The sequence below is a fragment of the Cavia porcellus genome, unplaced genomic scaffold, assembly GCF_034190915.1.
Source record: "Cavia porcellus strain 051 isolate PalLab524CR breed Dunkin Hartley unplaced genomic scaffold, mCavPor4.1 scaffold_6, whole genome shotgun sequence".
Lineage (NCBI taxonomy): Eukaryota > Metazoa > Chordata > Mammalia > Rodentia > Caviidae > Cavia > Cavia porcellus.
The window spans coordinates 91,585,326-91,608,963 of NW_026947489.1; the positions used below are offsets into that span (position 1 = coordinate 91,585,326).

Here is a 23,638-nt window from a genome sequence, read left to right on the forward strand (position 1 = left end):
CAATTTGGTGCCATTGCGCACGCGCCATTGGCCTGCCCCTCCTCCTCCCGCGAGCATGTGTGCGTTCGCGCGGTTCACATTTCGGCTGAGGCGCGCGCCCTGGAAAATTCCACTCGCCTGCTGGCTCCGCCCTGTGAGTCTTCTCACGCTCTGCTCCCGTCCCGGCAGCCTTTTCGTCAACAAAATGGCAACTCCCGTGACGCGGGGCTTGACTTGCTTAACGAGGGCTTTGGGATGGTGGTCGCGACAGGTGGGTAGGGACGGGGCATATAGGACTCCTAGGACTGCCTGGGAAGAATTTTGTTTTGTTTTTTGAGACAGGGTCTCGTTATGTAGTCCAGGCTGACCTCGAACTCAGGGATCCTCCTGCTTCAGCCTTCCGAGTACTGGGCTTACAGTTGTGCGCCACCACGCCCTGCGTGGGAGAGGTGTATGGGACTTCGTACTGGGCTTAGTGGCGCAGTTTGAAGAGCCTAGACGGGCCTGGGGAGAGAGTGTTCGGAAATGAGCTTTCTTAAATTTGATTTGGGGCTGTCTGGAGAGACGAGTTATTAAAGGGGCAAGACCTAGGAAATGTCCTCTTTGATTCTTACCAAGCTTAGATTGAACAGTAGCCGGAAAAGGGAGTCTCGTAGTGATTGTCACAGTCCTTACCAGAGTAAAGCTCGTGATCAGAAGAAAGTCACCTTGCTTTGAAAAAGCAGACGGGTCAGTTGGGGGCTGGCACTTCGGGGTAGTTTAGGTGAGACTCCCCAGAGAGCAAAATGAAGTCTTAACGCGGAGGAGGTGCCAAGATGAGGATTCCGCGTTGCCTTGGTTCCATCGCTCCACAGTGAGGAAAAAAGAAATTTTAGAAGTCGGGCATGGTCGTGCACACCTGTCATCCCAGCACGGAGGAGGCTGAGACAGGAAGATCGCTGCGAGTCCTAGCCCAGCCTTGGCTACATAGGGAGTTCAAGGCCAGCCTGAACTGCATAGCAAGATCTCAACTCAAAAAATAAATAAAAGAAATATTCCTGTCATTTTGGCCATGGGTTGGTATCAAATGAGATGGAAAGTCCCTTGAACTGATACCTTGCTTTAATGACTGGTGTCCAGCAGTACTGGGAGTGTAGTAAAGAAAAACCTGGGGGCTGGGGATTTAGCTCAGCGGCATAAGTGCCTGTCTTGTAAGCAGGCAGTTGTGATTTCAATCCCTGGTACCGATAAAAAGGAAAAAGACAAAAAAAGAAAAAAAAAAACCTTTAGTAAATGGCAGGTGATGTTAATAAGATCGGCAGGGTATCTGTTAGGAGATGTCTCAAAAGTGTTGGGGTAGTCGCAGATCTTTCCCGGTGATAATTATTTTATAAAATTTCCTGGAGGGGCTGGGGATTTAGCTCAGCGACATAAGCACTTGCCTTGCAAGCAGGCGGTGGTGAGTTTAATCCCCGGTACCAATAAAAATGAAAAAGACAAAACCCCCCCAAAAAAAACAAAACAAAAAACCTTTCCTGGAACATTGTTTAGATATTTCTGTAAGGCTTTGGTCAGAGTTTATTTGAGATGGGGTTTGGGGCCCAGGTTACCTGTATCCTAACCTTCCCCTCACCTTTCAGCCCATCCTGGTGACTCAGTCCACCGCTGTGCTTCCAGTAAGAACTAAAAAACGTTTCAGACCTCCTCCTCCTAAGGAATCCAAGTACCAAACGCAAAAGGAATTTCTAGAACATGCCCGGAAAGCAGGGTTGGTTATTCCTCCAGAACGTTTGGAGCGTCCCATCCATCTGGCCTGTACAGGTAAGGTACAGTACCTTCTGGTACAGGGAATTGAACTTACCACCTGGCACTTGGTACTTTGTCCCAGTTTCCCTCTGTCCTGTGGAATGTGGGCTGTGATTGACAGCATTAAATTCACCACTAAGCTCAATCTCAGTAACAATTTATATATTACGTAGTGTATGACGTCATCTTGGATGTTTTCATACTTTACAGAAGAGTGAAATTTTCCCATTAGGTAGAGCAGAAAAAGGTGCTGAGAGTAAACTTAAATTGTTCTATTTTTTTCAGTGGAACATGGTTCCCTCTACCTTGCGGAGTTTGTTTATCGTCTTTCTGTACTGGGGATTGAACCATGAGTCTTCTCACAAGGCTAAATCCTCAGCCCTTTCTTAATTTTTTTTTTGAAACAGGGTCTCATTATGCAGTTCAGGCTGACCTTGAACTCACTGTGTGCCCCAGGCTGGCCTTGAACTGGCAAGGATCCTCCTGCCTCAGCCTCCTGAGTGCTGAGATGACAGGAGTGTGCCACCACACCCACCTTTGTTTTTTCTTGATTTTTTTGAGACAGACCGTCATTAAATTGTTAAGTTGCTCAGACTGGACTCAAACTTGTGACCCTCCTGCCTCTGCTTCCATGACTTTAGTCAAGGTCACCATACCCACCTCACTGAAGTCTGTTGGAGCAGTTTACACGTACGTCCAGGATCCTTCCCAGTGTTGCCTGCCCCGATGACCTTGCCTCAGTCTTGCAAACCTGTTGAGTTCTCTGTCTCCCTCCAGCTGGTATCTTTGACGCCTATGTTCCTCCTGAGGGTGATGGACGCTCCTCGTCTCTTTCAAAAGAAGGTCTGAAGCAGAGAACAGAGCGGCTGAAAAAGAATGTGACATCGCAATTGTCGTAGGTGTCTGACCACTAAGAGTGCTATTGGAATAGAAATTTCTTCTTACTTTGGGCCAGAGAGACCTTGGGGTTGGGTGGAATGCCAGTGACTTAATGGTGTTTTCTTTCTCTGTCATAAGATCTGTAAGGGGGGGTGTAAGCGCCTGCTGGCGAGCATGAGGTCATGAGTTTGATTCCTGTACCAAAAAGAAAAGAAAAAAGACGTAGAGTCTGTCTTTTTTTCTTTTTTCTTTTTTTTTTTTTTTTGAGACAGGGTCTTACTATGCAGTTCAGGCTGGCCTTGAGCTCACTTTGTAGCCCAGGCTGGTCTTGGAAGTCTCAATGATCCTTCTACCTCAGCCTCCCAAGTGCTGGGATTACAGCTGTGTGCCACCATGCCTGGTTCATGTACTTTTAAAATAGTGAGGGGCTGGGGATTTAGCTCAGCGGCATAAGCACCTGCCCTGCAAGCAGGCAGTCGTGAATTCAATCCCTGGTACCGATAAAAAATGAAAAAGACCAAAAAAAAAAAAAAAAAAGACACTGTCTCACTGTGTAGTCCAGGCTGGTTTTGAACTCTCAGTGATCCTCCTACCTCAGCCTCCTAAGTGCTGGGGTGACAAGTGTGTGCCACCATGCCCAGCTATTTTTTATGTTGATGGACTATTTTCTTCAGCAGGATGCATAATAAATAAATAAGTTTTTTTTTTTTTTTTTTTGTCTTTTTGAGACAGAGTCTCTCTATGCAGTTCAGGCTGGTCTCAAACTCGCAACAGTCTTCCTGCCTCAGCCTCCTGAGTGCTGGGATTACAGGCATGAGCTACCACACCCCATAAATAAAGTCTTAAAAATCTAAAATTAGGGGGCTGGGGATTTAGCTCAGCGGCATAAGTGCCTGTCTTGCAAGCAGGCAGTCGTGAGTTCGATCCCTGGTACCGGTAAAAAGGAAAAAGACAAAAAAAAAAAAAAAAAAAGGTAATAAAATTAGGGGGCTGGGGATTTAGCTCAGCGGCATAAGTGCCTGCCTTGCAAGTGTGTGGTCGTGAGTTCAATGCCTGGTACAAAAAATAAAATAAAATAAAAATAAATAAAAAGTCAAAAATTAAGGAGCTGGGGATTTAGCTCAGCAGCGTAAGCGCCTGCCTTGCAAATGTTCGCTCGTGAGTTCGATTCCTGGTACCGAAAAAAATGAAAAAGACAAAAAAAATTTTTTAAAAATAAAAAGAAAATCTAAAATTAAGTCTTTTTTCTCTCCTACTTCCTACTTCATTTGTGATTTGCCCAGGTGTAGAATTGTGGACTACAGATAATTTTTCTCATTTAAAAGTATTGTTCCAAGCTGGGCATGTGGTGTATATTTCTTTTTTTCTTTTTCTTTTTCTTTTTTCTTTTTTCTTTCTTTCTTTTTTTTTTGGTGTCCCTAGGTGGGCGTGAATGGTGTATATTTCTAATCCCAGCACTTGGGAGACTGAGGCAGGAAGATCACTGAAGTCAAGGCTAACCTTCGTTGTATAGCAAGACCCTGTCTCAATAATCTTAAAAAAAGATTGAAGTAATACTCCAAGCTGGGCAAGGTAGTACGTGCCTGTAATCTCAGCTTTTGGGAGGCTGAAGCAGGAGAACCTTGAGTTCAACCAGCCCATGCAGTTTAACAATTTAGAAATTTTATAAAGAGCTGGGGATGTGGTTCAGTAGTAGACCACTTGCCTGGCATGTGTGAGGCCCTGCATTCAATCCCCAGTGTTGCCAAAAAAAGAAAAGAAAAACCACTGTTCTGTTGTCTTTGTAATTTTTAGTGTTGCTATTTAAAAACCCAGGGTCAGTCTGACTTTTGAGCCTCTTTGTATGAAACTTGTTTTTCTTCCTGCTTTGATTTTGTGTTTTTCTGTTTTTGGTGCCGGGGCCTGCTGCACACTAAACATGAGCTCTTCCTTCAGGCTGCACCTCTAGTCCTTGCTTTTTCTTCTATATATTTTTTTTTTTTTTGGTACTGGGAATCGAACTCATGACCTCACGCTTGGCAGGAAGACGCTTATGCCACAGAGATGTATCCCGACCCTGTTTCTTCTTTTGTAGTGCTTAAGGAGTATCTTCTGTGATCTCAGAATCCTGAAATTTACCTTTGAGAAGCCTCAGCCTATCTCAGAGTGATTGATTTGAAAGTTAGAGGGGGGCTGGGGATTTAGCTTAGTGGCATAAGCACCTGCCATGCAAGCATTCAGTCGTGAGTTCGATCCCTGGTACGGGGGGTGGGGAGAGTTAGAGGGTTGAGTTTAGAGGACTTGATACATTCAGGAGATAATTATTGACTAAATAGAGATCCGTGTATGCTGTGAGTTACAGGAATTGTGTGAAGATTTTTAAAAGGGTGATACTGCTTAACCCCACAGGGTCCGGAAGATTAAAGAATATGATACTAGTTTTAAGATAAAGGACTTCCCTGAAAAAGCTAAGGATATCTTTATTGAAGCTCACCTTTGTTTAAACAAGTAAGTAAATGCTTTCTTGTATGTCTTTCTTCTCCAGTGCTATTGTTCCAGGCACTGTTAGTACAGTGCCTGGAATACAGACTTTTTTCTTTGTCTTTTTGAGAATAGGGTCTCGCTATGTAGCCCAGCCTGGTCTCCAACTCATGGTGATCCTCCTGCCTCAGCCTCCTGACACCTGGGATTGCAAGCATACGCCACCACACCTGGCTTGATCCTTTCCTTTTCCTTCAGTTTCCAGTTCTAGAGTGAAAGAGGAAGTAATTAGTGACTGGTGCTGTCTTTGCTTCCTCTCACTGTTCTGGAATTTTACCTGTCAGCACTCGTGTAGAATGCTTGATTCAGTCAAGTCAGAGTTTCTAGAGTGATAAAAGGAGTAATTTTGTCGGGGATTTAGCTCAGCAGCATATGCGCCTGCCTGACAAGTGTAAGGTCATGAGTTTGTTCCCCTGTACCAAAAAGAGAGTAATTTTTAGAATAATATTTTGTTTGTTTCTTTGAGACGAGAGGGACCCTGGAGGGACTACCTGTGGCACTGGAGTAATCTTCAGCTCTCATCCTTGGGCTGTAGCTGCCGTGTTTTGAACAGTGGTTACTATGACTCTCGGGTTGGGCTTAAAACCTATACTCTAAAATCCATGAATTCTTCTTTCTTACTTTTTTGTTTTTTATCTTTTGGAGACAGGGTCTCTCTGTATAGTTCAGGCTGGCCTTGAACTCACTTTGTAGCCCAGGCTGGCCTTGAATTCATAGTGATCCTCTTGCCCCAGCCTCCTGAGTGCAGGACTACAGCCATGGCTTTTTGTTTGTTTGTTTGTTTTGCAGTACCAGGGTTCAAACTCATGACCTCATGCTTGCCAGGCAGGCGCTTATGCCACTGAGCTAAACCCCAGCCCTGTTGGTTTGTTTTGAAACAGGTTCTCCATGTATGGTTCAGGCTGGCCTCAAACTCACATGTCTCCTGCCTCAGCCTCCCGAGTGTTGGGATTATAGCTATAATCTAGCCTTTGTGCCTGGCTAGAAATATTTTTTTTTATTGTAAGATACTTCAAACATTAAAAAAGTAGGATTCAGAATCATAAATATTTATGTTTTTCCATTTGTGCTTCAAAATCCTAAATAGAGAAGGAATACATTTTGTTTTGTGTTGGTGGGGGGTAGATGCCAAAGCTCCATCTCCATCTCCTGCGTTGTTCCTTCCCAGGGGCGAGTGTCAGCCTCGCTGTCCTCACTCAAGCCTTGTGCTTTCCCACGTGAGTACCTCTGTCGACAATGTGCTGTACAGCTGGGCGTGGTGGTACGCACCTGTGATCCCAGCCTGTGGAGATCGAGGCGAGGAAGGTCATTGTGGGTTCAAGGCCAGCCTGCTTCAAGAAAAAAGGAAAGATGCTTTCTGCAGGTAGAGAGTTAAGTTGATGGTTACATTCCATCAACATTTTGGAGACAGCTTCTTTTTGATGCTCTGGTATTGAACCCTGTGCCTGCAGGTGGAGCTGTCTCCCCATCCCATTTCATTGTTTAATGCTGAAACGGGCACTGCTAAGTCACTAAATTGCCTGGGCTGGGCTCAAAGCCCTTGTGCTTCCGGCTGGCAGTGCTGAGATTACAGGTGCGCACCGTTACACCTAATTGAGTGTTTGTTTTTCTCTGGCTGCTTTTAAGACTTTTCCTTTCCCTTTAGTATTCAGCAGTTTATTATGATGTACCTGTCTGTGTGTGTGTGTGTGTGTGTGTGTGTGTGTGTACACATGGGTGTGTTTGGGGTTCCTGTTGCATTTTTTGGCTCTTTTTTTTCCTTCTAAAGAGAAAAATAAAATTCCAAAACAAGTTAATAGGAGGGTAGCAATGGTTAATACATAGTGTATTGTCTTCAGTTACACTGCCGGGTGTGGTGGCACGGTCCTGTAGTCCCAGCACTCAGGAGGCTGAGGCAGGAGGATCACTGTGAGTTCAAGACCAGCCTGGACAACAAAGTGAGCTCAAGGCCAGCCTGCACTGCATAGCAAGACCCTCAAAAAAACAAATAAGTAAATATATAAATAAGTTAGTTACTCAGATTATAAAATGTACACCTTTAATTGTCCAAAAATATTAGCAGAAACCTTTTTTTTTCTCTCTCTAAATTTTTTTTGGGGGGGATTGAACTCATGATCTTGTGCTTTCCAGGTAGCCTCTTATGCCGCTGAGCTAAATCCCTGGCCCAGAAACTTCTCTTTTCAATGAACTAAAAGAAATTATTAGCATAACGATCATGTATATGTGTGTGTGTATGTTTTCCTTTTCCTTTCCTTATATCTGGTTGGCTCCCCAAGCCTCATGCAGTCATGGTGGTGGCTGAGTCTAGCATTTCTGATTGGTTTACTGTCTAGCACTGGGATTGGTGGTGAGTGTGGCAGCTGCCCAGGGGCAGGGGGCTGGCATATGATATAAGGGAGGGAAGGAGGTGCCTTTTCCCCCTTTCCCCTTTTTACCCTATTTGCTCGTTGCCTGTAACCAGTGTGAACCTTGCTCTTAGCCACACTACCCTGCCTTGGAGAAGCTGAATATGGACTGAAACCTCTAAAAACCATAAGCTAAATAAAGCCTTCCTTCCTTCCTTCATTTTGGGTGTTGGGTATTTTGTCTTACCAGTGAGAGAAAAGTAAACAATACATAAATGTGTGTGTGTATATATATATATATATATATTTTTTTTTTTTTTTTTTTTTTTTTTTTTTTCCTTTTTGCATTTCCTTTCCTTTGGATGTGGTGGTGCCCACCTGTCAGCCCAGTACTTAGAAAACTGAGGCAGGATCGCCATGAGTTCAAGGCCAGCTCAAACTATATAGTAAAACTGTGTCAAAAATAAAGAGATCTTCAGGAGCTTTTCTGTCGCTTGGCAGAGTCTCAGACAGAATCTCTCTTCAGCACTGCTTCTGCCCCGCTCTCCTGTCTCCCCGGTGCTCTGAGAGTGCGCGCCTCACCTCTGTCCATGGCGCCAAACGTGTCTGAGGGTCTCTTTATACAGCCCCGCCCCGTGCTGCAGGGTAGGTGCAGTTCGTCTGTCTTTGCACTATCCTCTCAGTTGTGTCTGACATGTTAAACCTCCCTATTGGGCTGTTTTTTCTAAAGTTCCTCGGTACATTGTAGGTGAACATAACCATCACAATCATCATAGGGAATTTGTTCCTGTGTGTGATACATCTTCATTCTCTTTCCCTCCAGTCCCCTAGCCTCCTTTCAGCCTTCTTCCACTCCCTATTTACAGAAGCCTTATTTCCATTTTTTCTTTTCCCTGCCTTCCTTTCCCCTTAGTTGCCCTTCCCATTTGAACATTTTTTTCCTGTTTCATATTATCTGTTATATATTTTGGTCCTTATTTACACTTTTGGTTTCTTACACCAGAGAACGTATGTAGTATTTACACGTGTGTCTACTTTAGTTCGCCTAAGAGTAGGTTCCCAGGGTACATCCATTTACCTAGAAAAGTCTCAAGATTATCCTTCTTTATGGCCATGTAGTACTCCATTGCATAAAAAACTACGTCTTCTTTATCCATTCATCGGTTGATGTGCATTTGGGCTGTTTTCAAGATTTAGCTATTACAGACTGTGTCACTGTAGACATAGGTGTGCATATACCACTGTGGCATGATGCTTTTAATTCTTTTGGGACAATGCCAAGAAGGGGGAGGAGCTGGGTCCAATGCGACCTTTGGTCCTAGTTCTTTGAGGAATCTCCACACTGATTTCCACAGTGTTGCACCAGTCTACATTCCCGCCAACAGTGGAGAAGGGGTCCTTTTTCCTGATGGTTCTACCAGCAATGTAATTGATTGGCTTCTTTTTTTGTTTTTTGTTTTTTGTTTGTCTCTTTCCTTTTTATTGGTACCGGGGATCAAACTCACGACTGCCTGCTTGCAAGGCAGGTGCTTATGCCGCTGAGCTAAACCTCCAGCCCCCTTGATTGGCTTCTTGATAATGATCATTTATTCTGGAATGAGACAGAATCTCAGCATTGGTTTAATTTGCGTCTCTTGAATGACCAATGCTGGTGAACATTTTTTCATATATTGCTGTTTTTACTTCTTCATGTGAGAATATCTGTTCATTTTGGATACTGTTTCTGAATTGCGTATTTAAATTTGATGGATCTGATTTTTTTGAGTCCTTTATTTTATATTTTGTTTTTATTTTAAGGAGAATTCTTTATGTTTTACATACTAGTACTTTGTCTGAAAAGACAACTGGCAAAAATTTTTCCCACATTGTAATTGTCTCTTCACTTTGTTGTTGATTTTTGCTGCTATGCAAAAACTTTTTTTTTTTTTTTTTTTTTTTTTTTGGTCTTTTTCCTTTTTATCGGTACCGGGGATCGAACCCACGACTGCCTGCTTGCAAGGCAGGCGCTTATGCCGCTGAGCTAAATCCCCAGCCCGCAAAAACTTTTTAATGAGTTGAGAATCCAGTTGTTGATAATCTGTGACGGTTCCTGTGCCATTGGGGTTTATTCATGAAGTCTTTGCATATACTAATGTCTTCAGAAATTCTACCTATTCTATATTCCAGCAGATTTCATGTTTCTGTTTATTGGATGGCCTTTGGGGGAGGCCAGGGTCTTGGTGTGTAGCCCAGGCTGGCCTCGAACTCAGTGATCCTCCTGCCTCAGCTTTTCAAGTACTGGGATTACAGGCATGCACTACCACCATACTCAGCTTGTTTGTGTTTTAATGTTTAGATCTTTGATCCATTTCAGTTTTAGTTTGCAAAAGATATGGGTCTGTTTTTAGTCTTTGGCATGGGAAAAGCCAGTTTTCATTTATTGAAGAGGCTGTCTTGTGAAGGTGTTTGGCTCCTTTGTCAAAAATGAGGTAGCTGAGTGTGTTTGGGATTGGTCTGTTTTTGTTTTGTCTTAGCACAGTAGTTTTATAGTATAATTTCAAGTCAGGGGTTGAGGTGCACTGCTTTGCTGGGTAACAAAGTGTTACCCAGAATTGCCTTTGCTATTCTGGGTCCTTCTGGTTCCAGATTTTAGGTTCATTTTCTATAATTCTGTGAGATATGCTATTGGAATTTTGATTAGGATTGCATTATATCTGTATAACAATTTTGGGAGTATGAGCATTTTCACTATATTAGTTCTTCCTACCCAAGAACAAGGGGTATTTTCCGGTTTTTTTGCAAGGAGTTGAATTCAGGATCTTGTACTTGCCAGGCAGGCACTATGCCACTGAGCTGTATCCAGTCCTCCGTTTTCTTTCTTTCTTTTTTTTCTTTTGTCTTTTTGAGACAGTGTCTCGCTATGCAGTTCAGGCTGGCCTTGAGCTCACTTTCTAGCCAGGTTGGTCTTAAATTTCCAGTGACCCTCCTGCCTCAGCCTCCTGAGTGCTGAGATTACAGGTATGCACCACCACTCCTGGCTCTCTAATCTCCTTTCTTAGAGTACTGTAGTTTTCAGTGTAGAGGCCCTTTACTTTTATTAGGTTAGTTCTTATTTCATTTTTTTGGATACTGGTATGTATACAGGCTGCCTAAATGAGCACTTGAATGCTGTTGTGAAAGGTGTTATTTCCCTAATTTTCTCTCAGTTTTTGTTATTCATGTACAGAAAGGCTATTGATTTTTCCTTTTAAAGAGAATACAGCAATAGTAAAACAGAATAATATTGGATTTCAACTGGGAATTCTTTTTTTTTTTTGGTACTGGGGATGGAACTCATGACCTCACAGCTGCCAGGCAGGCACTTACACCGCTAAAGTAAATTCCTGGCACAATATTGGATTTCAAAAGCAAGCTAGGAGGAAATTTTTTGTAGTTGCTGTATTGCATATTGTTTTCCTCCAACTTGTTGTTCAGACTACTGGTTTAGGCCCGCAAAGGCCATCAAACAATACAAACAAACAATATAAACAAACAACACAGCCATTTGGGTTTTAACTTCAGCTGCTGCCATTTCAGTCTGTTTTCCTCCAAATCAGCAGCCTGCTTATGGCGCAGGGCTTTTTGCCTTCTAGCCCCTGTGCTGGCTGGCTCATGGGAGGCTGCAGGCTGGCTTTTTGGTTCTCTTCTTGGCCCACTACTGCCACTGACTCATGGGAGGCTGTTGATATTTTAATGTTGACTTTGTCTCCAGCTACACTACTGAATTAATTTATTCAATCTAGAAGTCTTTTAGTGGAGTTTCTGGTGTCTTCTACATAGAGTATTGTGTCATCTGCAAATAATGATAATTTAACCTCTTCCTTATTTCCTGTCCTTATTTCTTTCTCTTTATTTTGTTTTGTAATTGTTTTTTTTTTTTTTTTTTGTTTTGTAATTGTTTTTTATTTTTTAGGTATCAGGGACCAAACTCATGACCTTGCAGTTATCAGGCAGGTGCTTATGCTGCTGAGCTAAATCCCCAGCCCTTGGTCCCATATTTAATATGATGTTAGTTGGTTTATTCATAGATGGCTTTTATCAGGTTGAGATAAAAACCATCTATTTCAGTTTTCTCTGTAGGGTTTCTATCATGAATAGGTACTGCACTTTGTTAGGTGATTTTTCTGCATCTATTGAGCTGGTTATTTGGATTTTGTTCTAGGTTCTGTTGATATGGTATGGTATATTATTTATTGATTCGCATTGTTGAACCATCCCTGCATTCCTGGGTTGAGTCCTACTTGGTCATGGTGTATAATCATCTTGATGATTTGTTGCATTCTGTTTTCTAGTATTTATTGAGGATTTTTGTGTCTATGCTCATTAGGGAGATAGGCCTGTAATTCTCTTAGTCAAGTCCTTTCCTGATTTTGGTATCAGGGTAATGCTTACTCCTAGGAATGAATTTGGGAGTATTGCTTTCCTTTTAGTTTCATTAAAGAGTTTGAGAAGTAGCAGCATTAAGTCTTTTTTTTTTTCACCACTATACAAACGAGGAGAATTAAGTCTTCTCTAAATTTTTTTTGTAGAATTCAGCAGTGAAACATTTTAAAATTAAAACAAAACAGAATTCAGCAGTGACTCCATCAACCTAGTCTTTTCTTTGTTAGGGTTTTAATTATATCTTTAATTTCTTGACTAATACAGATTTATTTAGAATTTTTGTATCTTTTTTATTCCACTTTGGTAATTCATGTGTCTAGGAATCTGTCCATTTCTTCTGAATTTTCCATCTTATTAGAGTAAAGGTTCTTGAATTAGGTATTGGTGATCTTCTGGCTTTCTGTATGATCTGTTATGATTTCACTCTTTTCATTCCTTATTGCATGGATTTGAGTCTGCTTTTTTTGATAAGGTTGTTAAGGGCTTGTCAATTTTATTTAATCTTACATAGAATCAACTCTTCAATTGTTGATTCTTTGTCTTAGTCTCTGTTGCATTATTTTTTGTCCTGATGTGTATAATTTCCCGCCTAGTACAAACTTTGGGCTATACTTGCCTGCTTTTTTTTCTAGAAGCTTGAGGTCCAACATCAAGTTGTTTATCTGTGCTTGCTCTGTTTTCCTGACGTAGGAATTCACTGCTATAATTTCCCATGTATGTCTGCTTTCATTGTGTCCCATAAGTTCCAGTATGTTCTATTGGCATTATCATTTTATTATAGAAACTATTTAATCTTTTCTTTAATTTCATCTGTGACCATTAGGTGGGTGTTATTTAATAACATTTCCCATCAATCTGCATTGGAGGTTTTCTTTTAGGATTTTAAATACTTCACTCCAAGCTCTCCTTGATCTGAGGGTTTATGTTGAGAAGTTTGCTGTGATTCTGATAGACTTTCGTTTATAGGTGATTTGTTTCTTTTTTTTTCTTTTTGGTCTTTTTCCTTTTTATCGGTACTGGGGATCAAACTCACGACCGCCTGCTTGCAAGGCAGGTGCTTATGCCGCTGAGCTAAATCCCCAGCCCGGTGATTTGTTTCTTTCTCTAATAACTTTCACTATTCTGTTCTCGTGTTGAAATTTTTTTTTTTTTTTTTTTTTTACCGGTATCAGGAATCGAACTCACAACCACAGGCTTGCAAGGCAGGCACTTATGCTGCTGAGCTAAATCCTCAGCCCCTCTCATGTTGAATTTATGGGATCTTGACCATTATGTCCTTTGTTGTAGTTGTATCTTTTTTATCATGGCTAATTGCTCGTTTATCTGCCTATCACTTTGGCTCAAGTGGTACAGTCAGCAGTAACAGCTAGCATCAGGCACAGCCTAGAAAATGACAGACTCAGGTAACTATTAATTTGTTTCCTTTAACTGTATGAACTAAATTTGTGGTTATGTAACAAAACCTAAGGTGAACCATAAAATTGTATGCAGTAAATAAACTCTTACAGTGATTTTACCCATGGGGAGAAAATTTAAAAGGGACTAGGGAGAAAATAGAGAACTAGAAGAGGAAAAGATTAGAAGCCAGGCCGAAGGACAAAGGAGGATCACGCAGACTTTGGGAAAGTGGTGAAGAAGACAGGAGGGAAAGAGAGAAGGAAAGAATAAAAACAAAAACAGAGCAACAGCAGCAAAACTGGAAACCATGTTTATATTCATATACAAACAAGACCAAAGAATCAAGAAAAAACAGAACAAAAAAATAAGGAAGAAAAAGAAAAGAAGAAAATGTTCACTTCAGTGCATTTCTCTGCAGTCACTGGTGGACAGCTGGGCAGCAGGGTGAGGACGTGAGTGGGTGAACCCCAGCAAGCTGGCTGTGGTTTGCAGCAGGGAAGTGGGTGGGCCCACTGCACCTCACCTTAGTTCCACTGAGATTCAGGTTGGTTTCTGGCCGCAAGGCTGGAGCCACTGCAGTTAAGCCTGCAGCATCCATGTGCCTCCTTCAGTTTGAACTTGGCTCCCTGACCTCCTGCCAGCCTGAATTCTTTCTCCGCCCCACGCTGGGAGCTGCCAGAGGAAGCAGCAGTGGCTCCGAGTCCCAAGCTCAGTTGGCCCCCTCCAGTGTGGCTCCCAGCCCACTGCCCTCTCCTGGGAGGTGGCTGTCCCTGTCTGTGTCCACTGCTCCGATCCACTAGTGCATCTCTCCATGGAGGCCCCTGGGGTCACTGTGCGCCCCTCGCATGCAGTGAGTCCGGGCTCATAGAGAAAGCGCTGTTTGCTGCCACCTCCTTTGCTGAAGTCTCTCTCTGCGCTCTCCCCATGAGCTTCAGTTCCTGCTTCAGATCCTTCCTGGGTTCTGGGCACCCACTCCCTCCTCCTCACACTGCTACGTTCCAGTGTCTGGACACCGGATCTCAAAGAGGCTCCTTCTCAGCTGCTCACCAGCCTACTATCTTCCCAAAAGTCTGTTCCATCACTGTTTTTCACTTTTAGAGTTTTTCACTGGACTTTTTTTCGTTTTTATTTTTTATGTTTAAAAAGACTGGAGAATGCCCACGAGTCTCAAACCACCGGACCAGTTGGCCCCGGGCGGTTGGGAAGTAGGACACGAAGGAACCACTGGGCTAAAGCCAGCCCTTGTTTTTATTTTTGTTCAGCAGTTCTCTGCTAACATTCTCCATTTTGTGACCTAATTCCTAATATATTGTCTTACGGTATTCATTTATCGGAGAGACAGGGTCTCACTGTCTTGCTCAAGCAGCTCATGGCCCTGTGTGTGCTCTGTCTATCTTAGCTGGTGGTGGGGATGACAGGTGCACAGCTGCACCCAGGGTGTCACCTCATGTCTTGTCCGTGCTAATCACAGTTCCTTAAAAATCTGCCTGGGACTCCAGAATCTTTACCTGTTCTAGATTATACAACTATTTTCAGTTGTCTTTTTTTTGTGTGTGTGATTTTGGATAATTGCTATATTTTCATATTCATTCTTTTCTCTTTTTTCAGTGGTACTGGGGACTGATCTCATGATCTTCACACTGAGCTACATCACCAGTTTGTTTTTGTTTTTATTTTTGTTCATTTGAGACAGTCTCACTAAATTGTTAGGTTGCCCAAACTAGGCTTAAACTTGTGATCCTCTTGTCTCAGCTTCCCACAATTCTGATTACATGTCTACACCATCATGTCAGTTTCCCAAATAATGAATTTTGTAAGGAATCAAAGTCTTAAACCCCCCGGGACCCAGGTGCCTACAATTCTGACTACTTGGGAAGGCAGAGACAATAGGATTGCTTGAGCTTAGACATTTGTGGCCAACATGGGCAGCATAGCAAGTCCCTACCTCTAAAAACAACAGCAACAAAATATGAAAAATCAAGGATATAATCATTGTTTCAAAAATTGTAAGTTGAATAATAGCTTTTTTATGTCTGTGGTAAAATACACATCCAGTGCCAAGATCACAGTTAGCGCCGCTGAATTACTACCCAGCCACACCGAGCACTGCCACAGGGCTGGGTACGCACTGCTGCCCGCCTCCAGCACTGTTCACCCTTCCAGAAGAAACTCTGTCCTCAGTAAGCGGTAACTGCCCATTCCCCTCACAGCCTCTGTCGCCTCTGGTCTGGGTCTGGCTTTGTGAATTTGCCTATTCTAGTGTGATCTGAGTATTTCTGTCCCTAAAACTTCACAATTTGAAATCGCAGCCCCAAGGCAATGGTGGTATGAGACTGGGTGGGGTGGCCCTTCCGAAGGGGATTTGGAGGCACTGTCCATGGTGCACCCTCACGGGTGTCACAGCTGCCAGCAACCTGATCTTGGATTCTCTGACTTCCAGAACCGTGTGAAATAAATGCTGATAAGCTGCCCAGTTTCTGGTATTTGTGTTACAGCATCCCAGATACCCTCAGCCACCTCTGTACCGCACATAAATTGAAGCTTACAGCACTTGTTCTTTTTTTTTTTTTTTTGTCTTTTTCCTTTTTATCGGTACCAGGGATCGAACTCATGACTGCCTGCTTGCAAGGCAGGCGCTTATGCTGCTGAGCTAAATCCCCAGCCCCCATCATCGTTCTTTTGTGACTGACATGATTTGCATAGCATAATGTCTTCAGGATAGTGTAGTCTACAGCATCCTCCTAAGCAGCTGACACTGTAGACACATGTTAGTATATGAGGCTAATTTTTTTATTTTTGGTATGGGGACTGAACCCAGGGCCACCCTTTTGCTAAGCAATTGTTACTGCTTTTCAGGGTTTCTTGAGTCAGTCTCACTAGGTACTTAAAACTGATCTTAAGGTCACTATGTAGTCTAGACTGGCCTTGAACTCATAGCAGTCCTCCTGCCTCAGCCTCCTGACTGCTGGAATTACAGGCATGTGCCATCACACCCAGCATGAAATTTTAAATTACTTATTGTACTTTTCAGCTCTTGGAATCTGGTTTCTTTATAAAATGTCCTTTTTATTCTCATGTCTTTCATACATTGTTCTCCTTATTTCACTTATTTTTGGTTTCCTTCAGTTCATTAAGCCTACTCAGAGAATTTGATTTAACATCTTTGATGGAGTGTTCCAGTCGCTGGGCTTCCTCAGAGCTGGTCTCTGACAGATTCTCTTCGTACTTCCCTGGTCTTTGAGTACACTGCCATTTTCGTTGCCATCTGGGCATTCTGCATGTCATGGTGTGCTATGTGGAGCTCAGTCTCTTATTCCTCAGGGCTTGCTGGGCTTGCTCATCAGGCGCCTCTCCCCATGCCCTTAGGTGGGGGTGTGTTTCCTTTGGCTGCAGCCATTGAAGGTTTTCTTTATCATCTTTTTGGCCAGCCAGTTATCTGGTAAAGATTTCCTTGCTTGTCTGAAGAACAGATGTCCTTCCTGAAGCCAAGGCCAGTGTCTGCGCTGGTCTTTCCCCAGTCAACCGCACTTGCAGCCTGGATTTCTGGAGAACACAATCCTCCACTCACCCCAGAAACACTGGCCCCGAGGTCCCCACTCACAACTGGGATCAAGGGAGGGAGAATGCGGGTGAGCGGGCGGGTTGCATTTCCTACCCCAGCTTTGGGCCTCTCGCTCCATCAGGCACTGCTCCTGGCTGTTACAAGGCTCCAATCAGGATCTGGACTTTCAAAATAGCTGGTCCTGGTCACTGTCCCCAGTCTCCTATGTCTTCTCAGTGGAGGGACTAGCCCAGGAGTGGCCTTACTCCATCTTTCGTGTGGTTTCTGTTGACATACATTGTTTAGGCCCTCATTCACATTGGTGGTACCTGATGGAAGTCAAGGCTTCTGCATGCGAGACGATTAACGCCCAGGGAACTTCTCTTATGCCCATTAGGGTTGTTTGCTTTGGTTTTTGCAGTGCTGGGGGTCTAACCCAGAGTTTCACACATGCTTTTGTCAGAGTCCAGGTATCTCTCGCTGCCCACCCTGCTTTTTCCCTAGAGACTGAATCTAGTGCCTTCACACTGAGCTATATACATACGCAGCCCTTTTTATTTTGAGACAGGATTTTGTCTCCAAGTTGTGATCCTCTTGCCTTAGCCTCCCCCAGTGATTACAGGTATGTGCTACCACTCTGGGCTTCAGCAGAGATTATTTCTTTTAAGAGAATTCCTAGGTTACAAATATATATTCTTGGGTGGTTTTTTGTTTCTTTAGTTCTGGGGCCTTTTTTTGGTTTATTTTGTGGTGCTGTGGTTTGAACCCAGAGCCTCATGCATGCTAAAAGCACCAGCTCTACCACTGAGCTACATTACCGACCCCCGCCCCCCGTTTTGTTTGTCTTGCAGCTACCCCAGGGCTATCATTGGTCAAGGTATCAATTTTTTGTTTGGTTGATTTTTTTGAGACAGAGTCTCACTATGTAATTCAGGCTGACCTCAAGCTCACTGAAGAACCTAGGCTGGCCTCAAACTGTTAGGGATCCTCCTGCCTCAGCCTCCTGAGTGCTAGAATTACAGACTGGTGCCACCACCCCCAGGTAGTGTGTTGATTGTTTTACATAGGGTCTCTCTGTGTAGCCTGGGCCTCAGAGTCTACAGTCCTGCCTCAGCCTGTGGGGGATAATAACGTGCACCACCATGTCTGACTAGGTGTTAAAAACGTGTGTACAGGGGCTGGAGATTTAGCTCAGCGGCATAAGCGCCTGCCTTGCAAGCAGGCAGTCGTGAGTTCGATCCCCAGTACCGATAAAAAGGAAAGAGACAAAAAAAAAAAAACAAAGTGTGTAAAGATGACCTCTGACTTACAGAGATTCAGGTTAAGACTTTTTTTTTATACTGGGATATTGAACTCATGACTTTATGCTTGCTGGGCAGGTGCTGTGCCGCTGAGCTATATCCCAGGCTCTAATTTAGGGTTTTTGACTTTACTATGGTGTGAAGTAATGCATGTTTGGCAGAAGCTATGCTTAAATGTTTAATTTTGACCATTTTCTGCATTACCAGTCTGCAGAACGAAATTGTCCTGAGACCCCAGCCATGCCGAAAGCCGAGGCTCCTGGTCAGCCACGAGAGCCCGAAGGGAAGCCCGGTGGGCTCAGGGAGCACAGGCGCTGGGTCTGCTGTGTCCCTGTGTCTGCGCATCTCCAGTAGGAGGGGCTCCGTTAGCGTGGCCGTTATGCCGCAGAAGCAGGTGTCATCGTTTTACTTTATTATACCTGTGCTGGGGGCCAGACTCACGACCTTGCGCTTACCAGGAAAGTGCTAGAGCCACTGAACTAAACTCCGGCCCCTTCCTTTCATTTTGCATTGTGAGTTCTGTGCTATAGTTAAGTTTGTTTGTGCTGGAAATTTCTCGGGCAGGATGGCGAGGAGGGAGAGTTGGTTAGCGTGCCAGCCATGGTGGTCACGGTCATTGTCACCTTAGCTTCGTGGAGTATAGGTCTGCGTAGGGAGAGGTGCCTGGATTTTCCTGTTGGGGTAGGGAAGGAGAGAGACCTGCGTGTCAGAGCTGATCCTGCGCTCGGCCTTGGAGAACAGAATTTCTCAAAGAGAACCAAGACTTAATGCTGGCGGTAAAATACCCAGCTGGGGGAAAGTCACGTGTATCTGAAAGACCCTTGTTGTGGCCTTAGGTTTATGTGAGACTTCTTAGTTAGAAAGCCCCTCAAAGCCCCTCTCTGCAGCAGCTGGGCTTGCTATTTGTTTCCATCATGACCGCAGTCAAGTTGGAAGCTCTTTTTTTTTTTTACCGGTACCAGGGATTGAACTCAGGACCACGTGCTTGCAAGGCAGGCACTTATGCCGCTGAGCTAAATCCCCAGCCCTGGAAGCTCATTTTTTCAGGAACAAAGATGGCGGCAGGCAGGAAGGAGCCAGAAGAGGCAGGGAGTGCCCGGACTAGGCCGAAGGTGGCGTGCAGGTCGGAGGCTGGTACCTGAGTGGCATAGGAAGTGAGGCACTTTGTCACTCCACGACGGCGCACTTTGTTCCCCACCTTGTCTTAGAGCACAAATAAGTTTCTGGGCTCAGCAGGGAGCCTTGCTGGGAAAGGGTTTCAGAGACACCCTTTTCTGCCCCAGAGATCTGAGTGTAATTTTACTGTGCTGTTAGGTCCCAAAAACTTTTTTTTTTTTTTTTTTTTTGTCTTTTTGAGACAGGGTCTCGCCTTGCAGTTCAGGCTGGCCTTGACTCACTTTGTAGCCCAGGCTGTCTCGAACTCACAATAATCCTCCTGCCTCAGCCTCCCAAGTGCTGGGATTACAAGCGTGAGCCGCCACACCCAGCTCAAGTCCCAGAAACTTCTGATAAAGCACATTGCTGTTGATCTTGTGTGTCCCTGGACCTGACGTATTGCCTGGACAACAATAATGCACAGAAAACATTTGTAAAAATGGATTATTCAGGCTGGGGATTTAGCTCAGCGGCATAAGCACCTGCCTTGCAAGCAGGCGGTCATGAGTGTGATCCCTGGTACTGATTAAAAAAAAAAAAAAAGGATTGTTCTCAGCCTGCGTGCAGGGAATCATAGAACAGGGGTCCTGACACTTGTCTCTTTCTCTCCTAGCTCCGACCATGACCGGCTCCACACCTTGGTCACCGAGCACTGCTTCCCGGTAGGTCCCCAGCCTTGGTGGGCCGACCTGGGTGACACCACTTTGGGTTTTCCTTTAGAGGGACCCCGTGTGAAATCATAGGATATCTAAGGCACAGGCCTAGGTCCCCTGCTCTCAGCTGAGCACTGGGGACTGCTGTGGACTCTGGTAAGGGCCATGGCACGTGAGACAGAGAACGTCCCTGTGCAGTGGTCCTGAAGCCACAGAGGTAGGACCACAGCAGCAGGTTTAACAGTCATGAGCCCTGTGTTACATGGTGATAGGATGTGGGAACTTTGGGGACCACCAAGAGTGGGGACTCCATGGTTCAGTTAGAGGTAAAGCATAATTCATTTTCTACAAATTGAGCTTCAGTTTCTACCACTAGGAGTCGAGTCTCCACCATTCTCTGCAGGGGCCAGCAGAGCACATCGTTCCTTAGCAGCACCAGCACTGCCCTGTGGCCCTGGAAGTCCCTCCTCGCCCTGTTGAAGGCGCAGGGAGGCGCATCCCAGGCAGCAGAAGTGCTTACAGCAGCTAGCGGGTCACGCCGTGGTGCCTTGAGTACTCTGGGGGTGGCACTTAAAAGGCTGTGCTTCTTCCTAGCTTGGAGAAGGGCATCAAGGAGGTGGCGGGTCTCAGACTGAGTGTTGTGAAGTGAGCGTGACCAATTGCTGAATCACAGCCTGAGAATGGGCACAGGAGCAGTGAGTGCGAGATGCAGCCTCTTGGCCAGAGAACTGTAGGGTGGCAGAGCAGGTGTGGGGGCACTGGGCTCTCAGTTGACTTTGCGCTGTCCCCATAGGACATGGTCTGGGATCTCAGATACAAGACCGTCCGCTGGAACTTTGTGGAGTCTTTGGAACCAGCCCAGGTGACTCAGGTCCGCTGCTCCAGTCTGGTGACCCAGGGTAACATGTATGGCCAGGTCACCGTGCGCATGCACTCACGGCAGGTAGGGTCACACACGAGCCCGCCTTGCTGGGCTCTGGGCTTAGGGCTGTGGGGTTGTAGCTTTGGCTGTTTCGTTTCCTTTTGTTTCTGCAGTGCTGGGGACTGAGCCCAGGGCCTGGTATGAGTAAGGTAGCTGCTGGCCCCTGAGCTGCAGCGTCCTGGCTCTGTCCTCGGGCACGGTGGAGGTGTTCTCCCACCCTAGTGGCTGACTGGTTAGTCCTAGGTTCACAGTTACGGCCTAGGGCCGAGGATGGAGCTCAGCGGCATAAATGCCCGCTTGGCAAGTGTGGGGCCCTGAGTTCCATCCCAGTACCAAAAAAATCCCCAAACAGAATTATGACATAATTTGTTTAAAAAATAGCTGTGTGGCAGATGACAACAGCAAAAAGCTAATGTCAAAGTTGGCCTCTCTACCTGCAGACTCTAGCTATTTATGATCGGTTTGGCCGCTTGATGTATGGGCAGGAAGACGTGCCCAAGGATGTTCTGGAGTATGTGGTGTTTGAAAGACAACTGTCCAACCCCTATGGGAGCTGGAGGATGCATGCCAAGATTGTTCCCCCATGGGCACCCCCAAAGCAGCCCATCCTTAAGGTGAGGCGGGCACATGGAGCCATGCTTCTTGGGCTCCACCTGGTGGAGGGAGGGGGTAGTTTGACACCAAGGACTTTGGGCTGGGTTGGTGCTAACTCCACCTCCTCCTGCTTTCAGACACTGATGATTCCCAGTCCCCAGCTGCAGCTGTGGGAGAACTGTGAAGGGGCCCCTGCAGAGGCCCCTGGCCCGAAGCCCACCTGATGGAACAGTGAAGCGCAGGTGGGAGGCTGCTGAGGTCACCCCTGTCTCCCTCCCTCAAGAGTCTGCTGCCCCAGACTTGTCATCAAGCCACAGCTCAGGTGGGCTCTATGGTGGCTGATGTGCACAGTGGTGGTCCCTCTCTGTTGTTTTGTTTTGGTTTAGTTTTTGTTTTTTGAGACAGGGCCTCACTATGCAGTTCAGGCTGGTCTTGAGCTCAGTTTGTAGCCCAGGCTGGTCTTGAACTTGAAACAGTCCTCCTGCCTCAGTCTCCCGAGTGCAGGGATTACAGGAGTGTGCTGCCCCTTTTCTTTTTTTCTTTATTTTTTTGTCTTTTTTGGGACAGGGTTTCCCTATATAGTTCAGGCTGGCCTTAAATTCACTTTGTAGCCCAGACTGGCCTTGAACTTGGAGTAATCTTCCTTCCTGTGCATCGTGGGTGCTGGGATTACAGGCGTGTGCCAACATACTTGAGATTTGCTCTGTCTTTTAAAAGCCCATGTCCAGCAAACACCTGCTGGCAAGTGTGAGGTTGTGAGTTTGATTCCTCCTTACCAAAAATAAAAACAAAGCAAAACAAATAAACAAACAAAAAAAAAAAACATCAAAAAAACAGATAAAACCCTGTGTCCAGCTTCTGAGTCTAGGTGCAGGGCCGTGTGTCTAAGAGAATACTTGACTGATTTGCTTTCTCATGACAGATGGCGGGGTGCAGACAGTGCTCCCCGTCTAGTCATTGGGCGGGGGTGAAACCTAGAATAAAATGTCTTGGGGTGGTGGGATGGTGGGCTCTGTGTGGGCTGCTGGGTCGGGCTGGGAGGAGACCAGCCTTCAGCGGGCAGGGGCGGGAGACAGGCCTCGTGGTAATCTTGTGACTTCCAGGAAGTGCAGCCCTCGTAGGAAAAATTGGCCTGTGTAAAGAGAGCAGCCCTCCAGAGTGTGTCATCTCATACACTTACCTGTGAGTCAGCGTTTGTGTTCTCTAGAGGAATAAATACAAAGAGAATTGATCCGCAGCCTGGATCATGTTGTTAGCTGCTTCCTGCCAGACCTCTGGAAGTTTGGGAGCAAGGCAGCAGTCAGGCATGGGGGATTCACTGGCTGTTCTACCCAGTCCTGTTCAGGGAGGGCAGGCCCCAGAGCATGGCCTCCTAAAACCTTGGAACCCACAGGGGTGTCAGAAGGGAGTGGGGCTTGACATGCTGTGTCCTGTATCACCTGGGGAATGACGGGAGGAATCGCTGTCTTCTAGCAGCTTGCTTGGCTTGTGCTGCTGCTTTCATTACTCTGGTGCAGGCCTTTCTTTAGAAAGAGGGCCTTGGGCCAGGAGTGTAGCTCTGCAGCCCAAGCGCTGGCCTGGCAAGCTTGAGGTCATGAGGTGATCCCAGGTACCAAGAAAAAAATAAAAACAGGGCCTTTCCCAAACTGAGGCAGGAGACTCAAGAGTGTGGAGAGCACAGTAAGACCATGTCCCAAAAGGTACAACTGGGGATAAGACTCCTGGCAGAGCACAGGTGTAGCCTGTGCAAAGCCCTGGGTTTCAGCTCCAGTACCCCAAAAACAACAACCAAAAAGATCCAGCATTTTAACTTTCATGCTCACTTGTTTCAAGCCTAGCGTTTTCTTTTAAGGAGTCTGTTACTCCTTCCCTTTTGTGTTTCTGGGTGGGCTCAGGACCCAGGGCCAGACGCGTGGCATGCTAGACATGCACTGCTGAGCTGCTCCGCACCCCAGGCTTGCCACTCACCTAGGGTTCATCTCTGCTGGTCTGGTACTCAGAATAGGGTCCCCAGGAACGAATCAGGTAGAAAATAAGTAACTCAGTTCTCATCTCCCTGAAGCTACTGTCTCAGCAGAGCAGCAGCTAGCAGAGGCCTCATCCGGGACCGCAGTCTGTTCCCAGGGGCCGCTGTGGGCTGGCGGGGACAGCAGGGCTGTGTGTGC

The 23,638-nt window shown here is 45.4% G+C and overlaps 1 protein-coding gene across 3 annotated transcripts; it reads left to right on the top strand.

The window, feature by feature from the left end:
* On the top strand, positions 1 to 22,316 carry Mrpl45 (mitochondrial ribosomal protein L45). 3 transcript variants are annotated; one of them, XM_013149585.3, is made up of 8 exons: positions 1 to 133; positions 1,599 to 1,779; positions 2,542 to 2,659; positions 5,032 to 5,130; positions 19,918 to 19,966; positions 20,751 to 20,900; positions 21,320 to 21,493; positions 21,611 to 22,316. In XM_013149585.3, exons 1-8 carry the CDS (start codon positions 56 to 58, stop codon positions 21,695 to 21,697), a joined length of 936 nt encoding a protein of 311 aa, XP_013005039.1. In that variant the 5' UTR covers positions 1 to 55; the 3' UTR covers positions 21,698 to 22,316. The 3 variants fall into 3 exon arrangements, with proteins under 3 accessions (XP_013005039.1, XP_003467114.4, XP_063107513.1); XM_003467066.5 differs by having other exon boundaries at positions 43 to 250; XM_063251443.1 differs by lacking the exon at positions 5,032 to 5,130 and having other exon boundaries at positions 43 to 250.
* Positions 22,317 to 23,638: the final 1,322 nt, after the last annotated feature.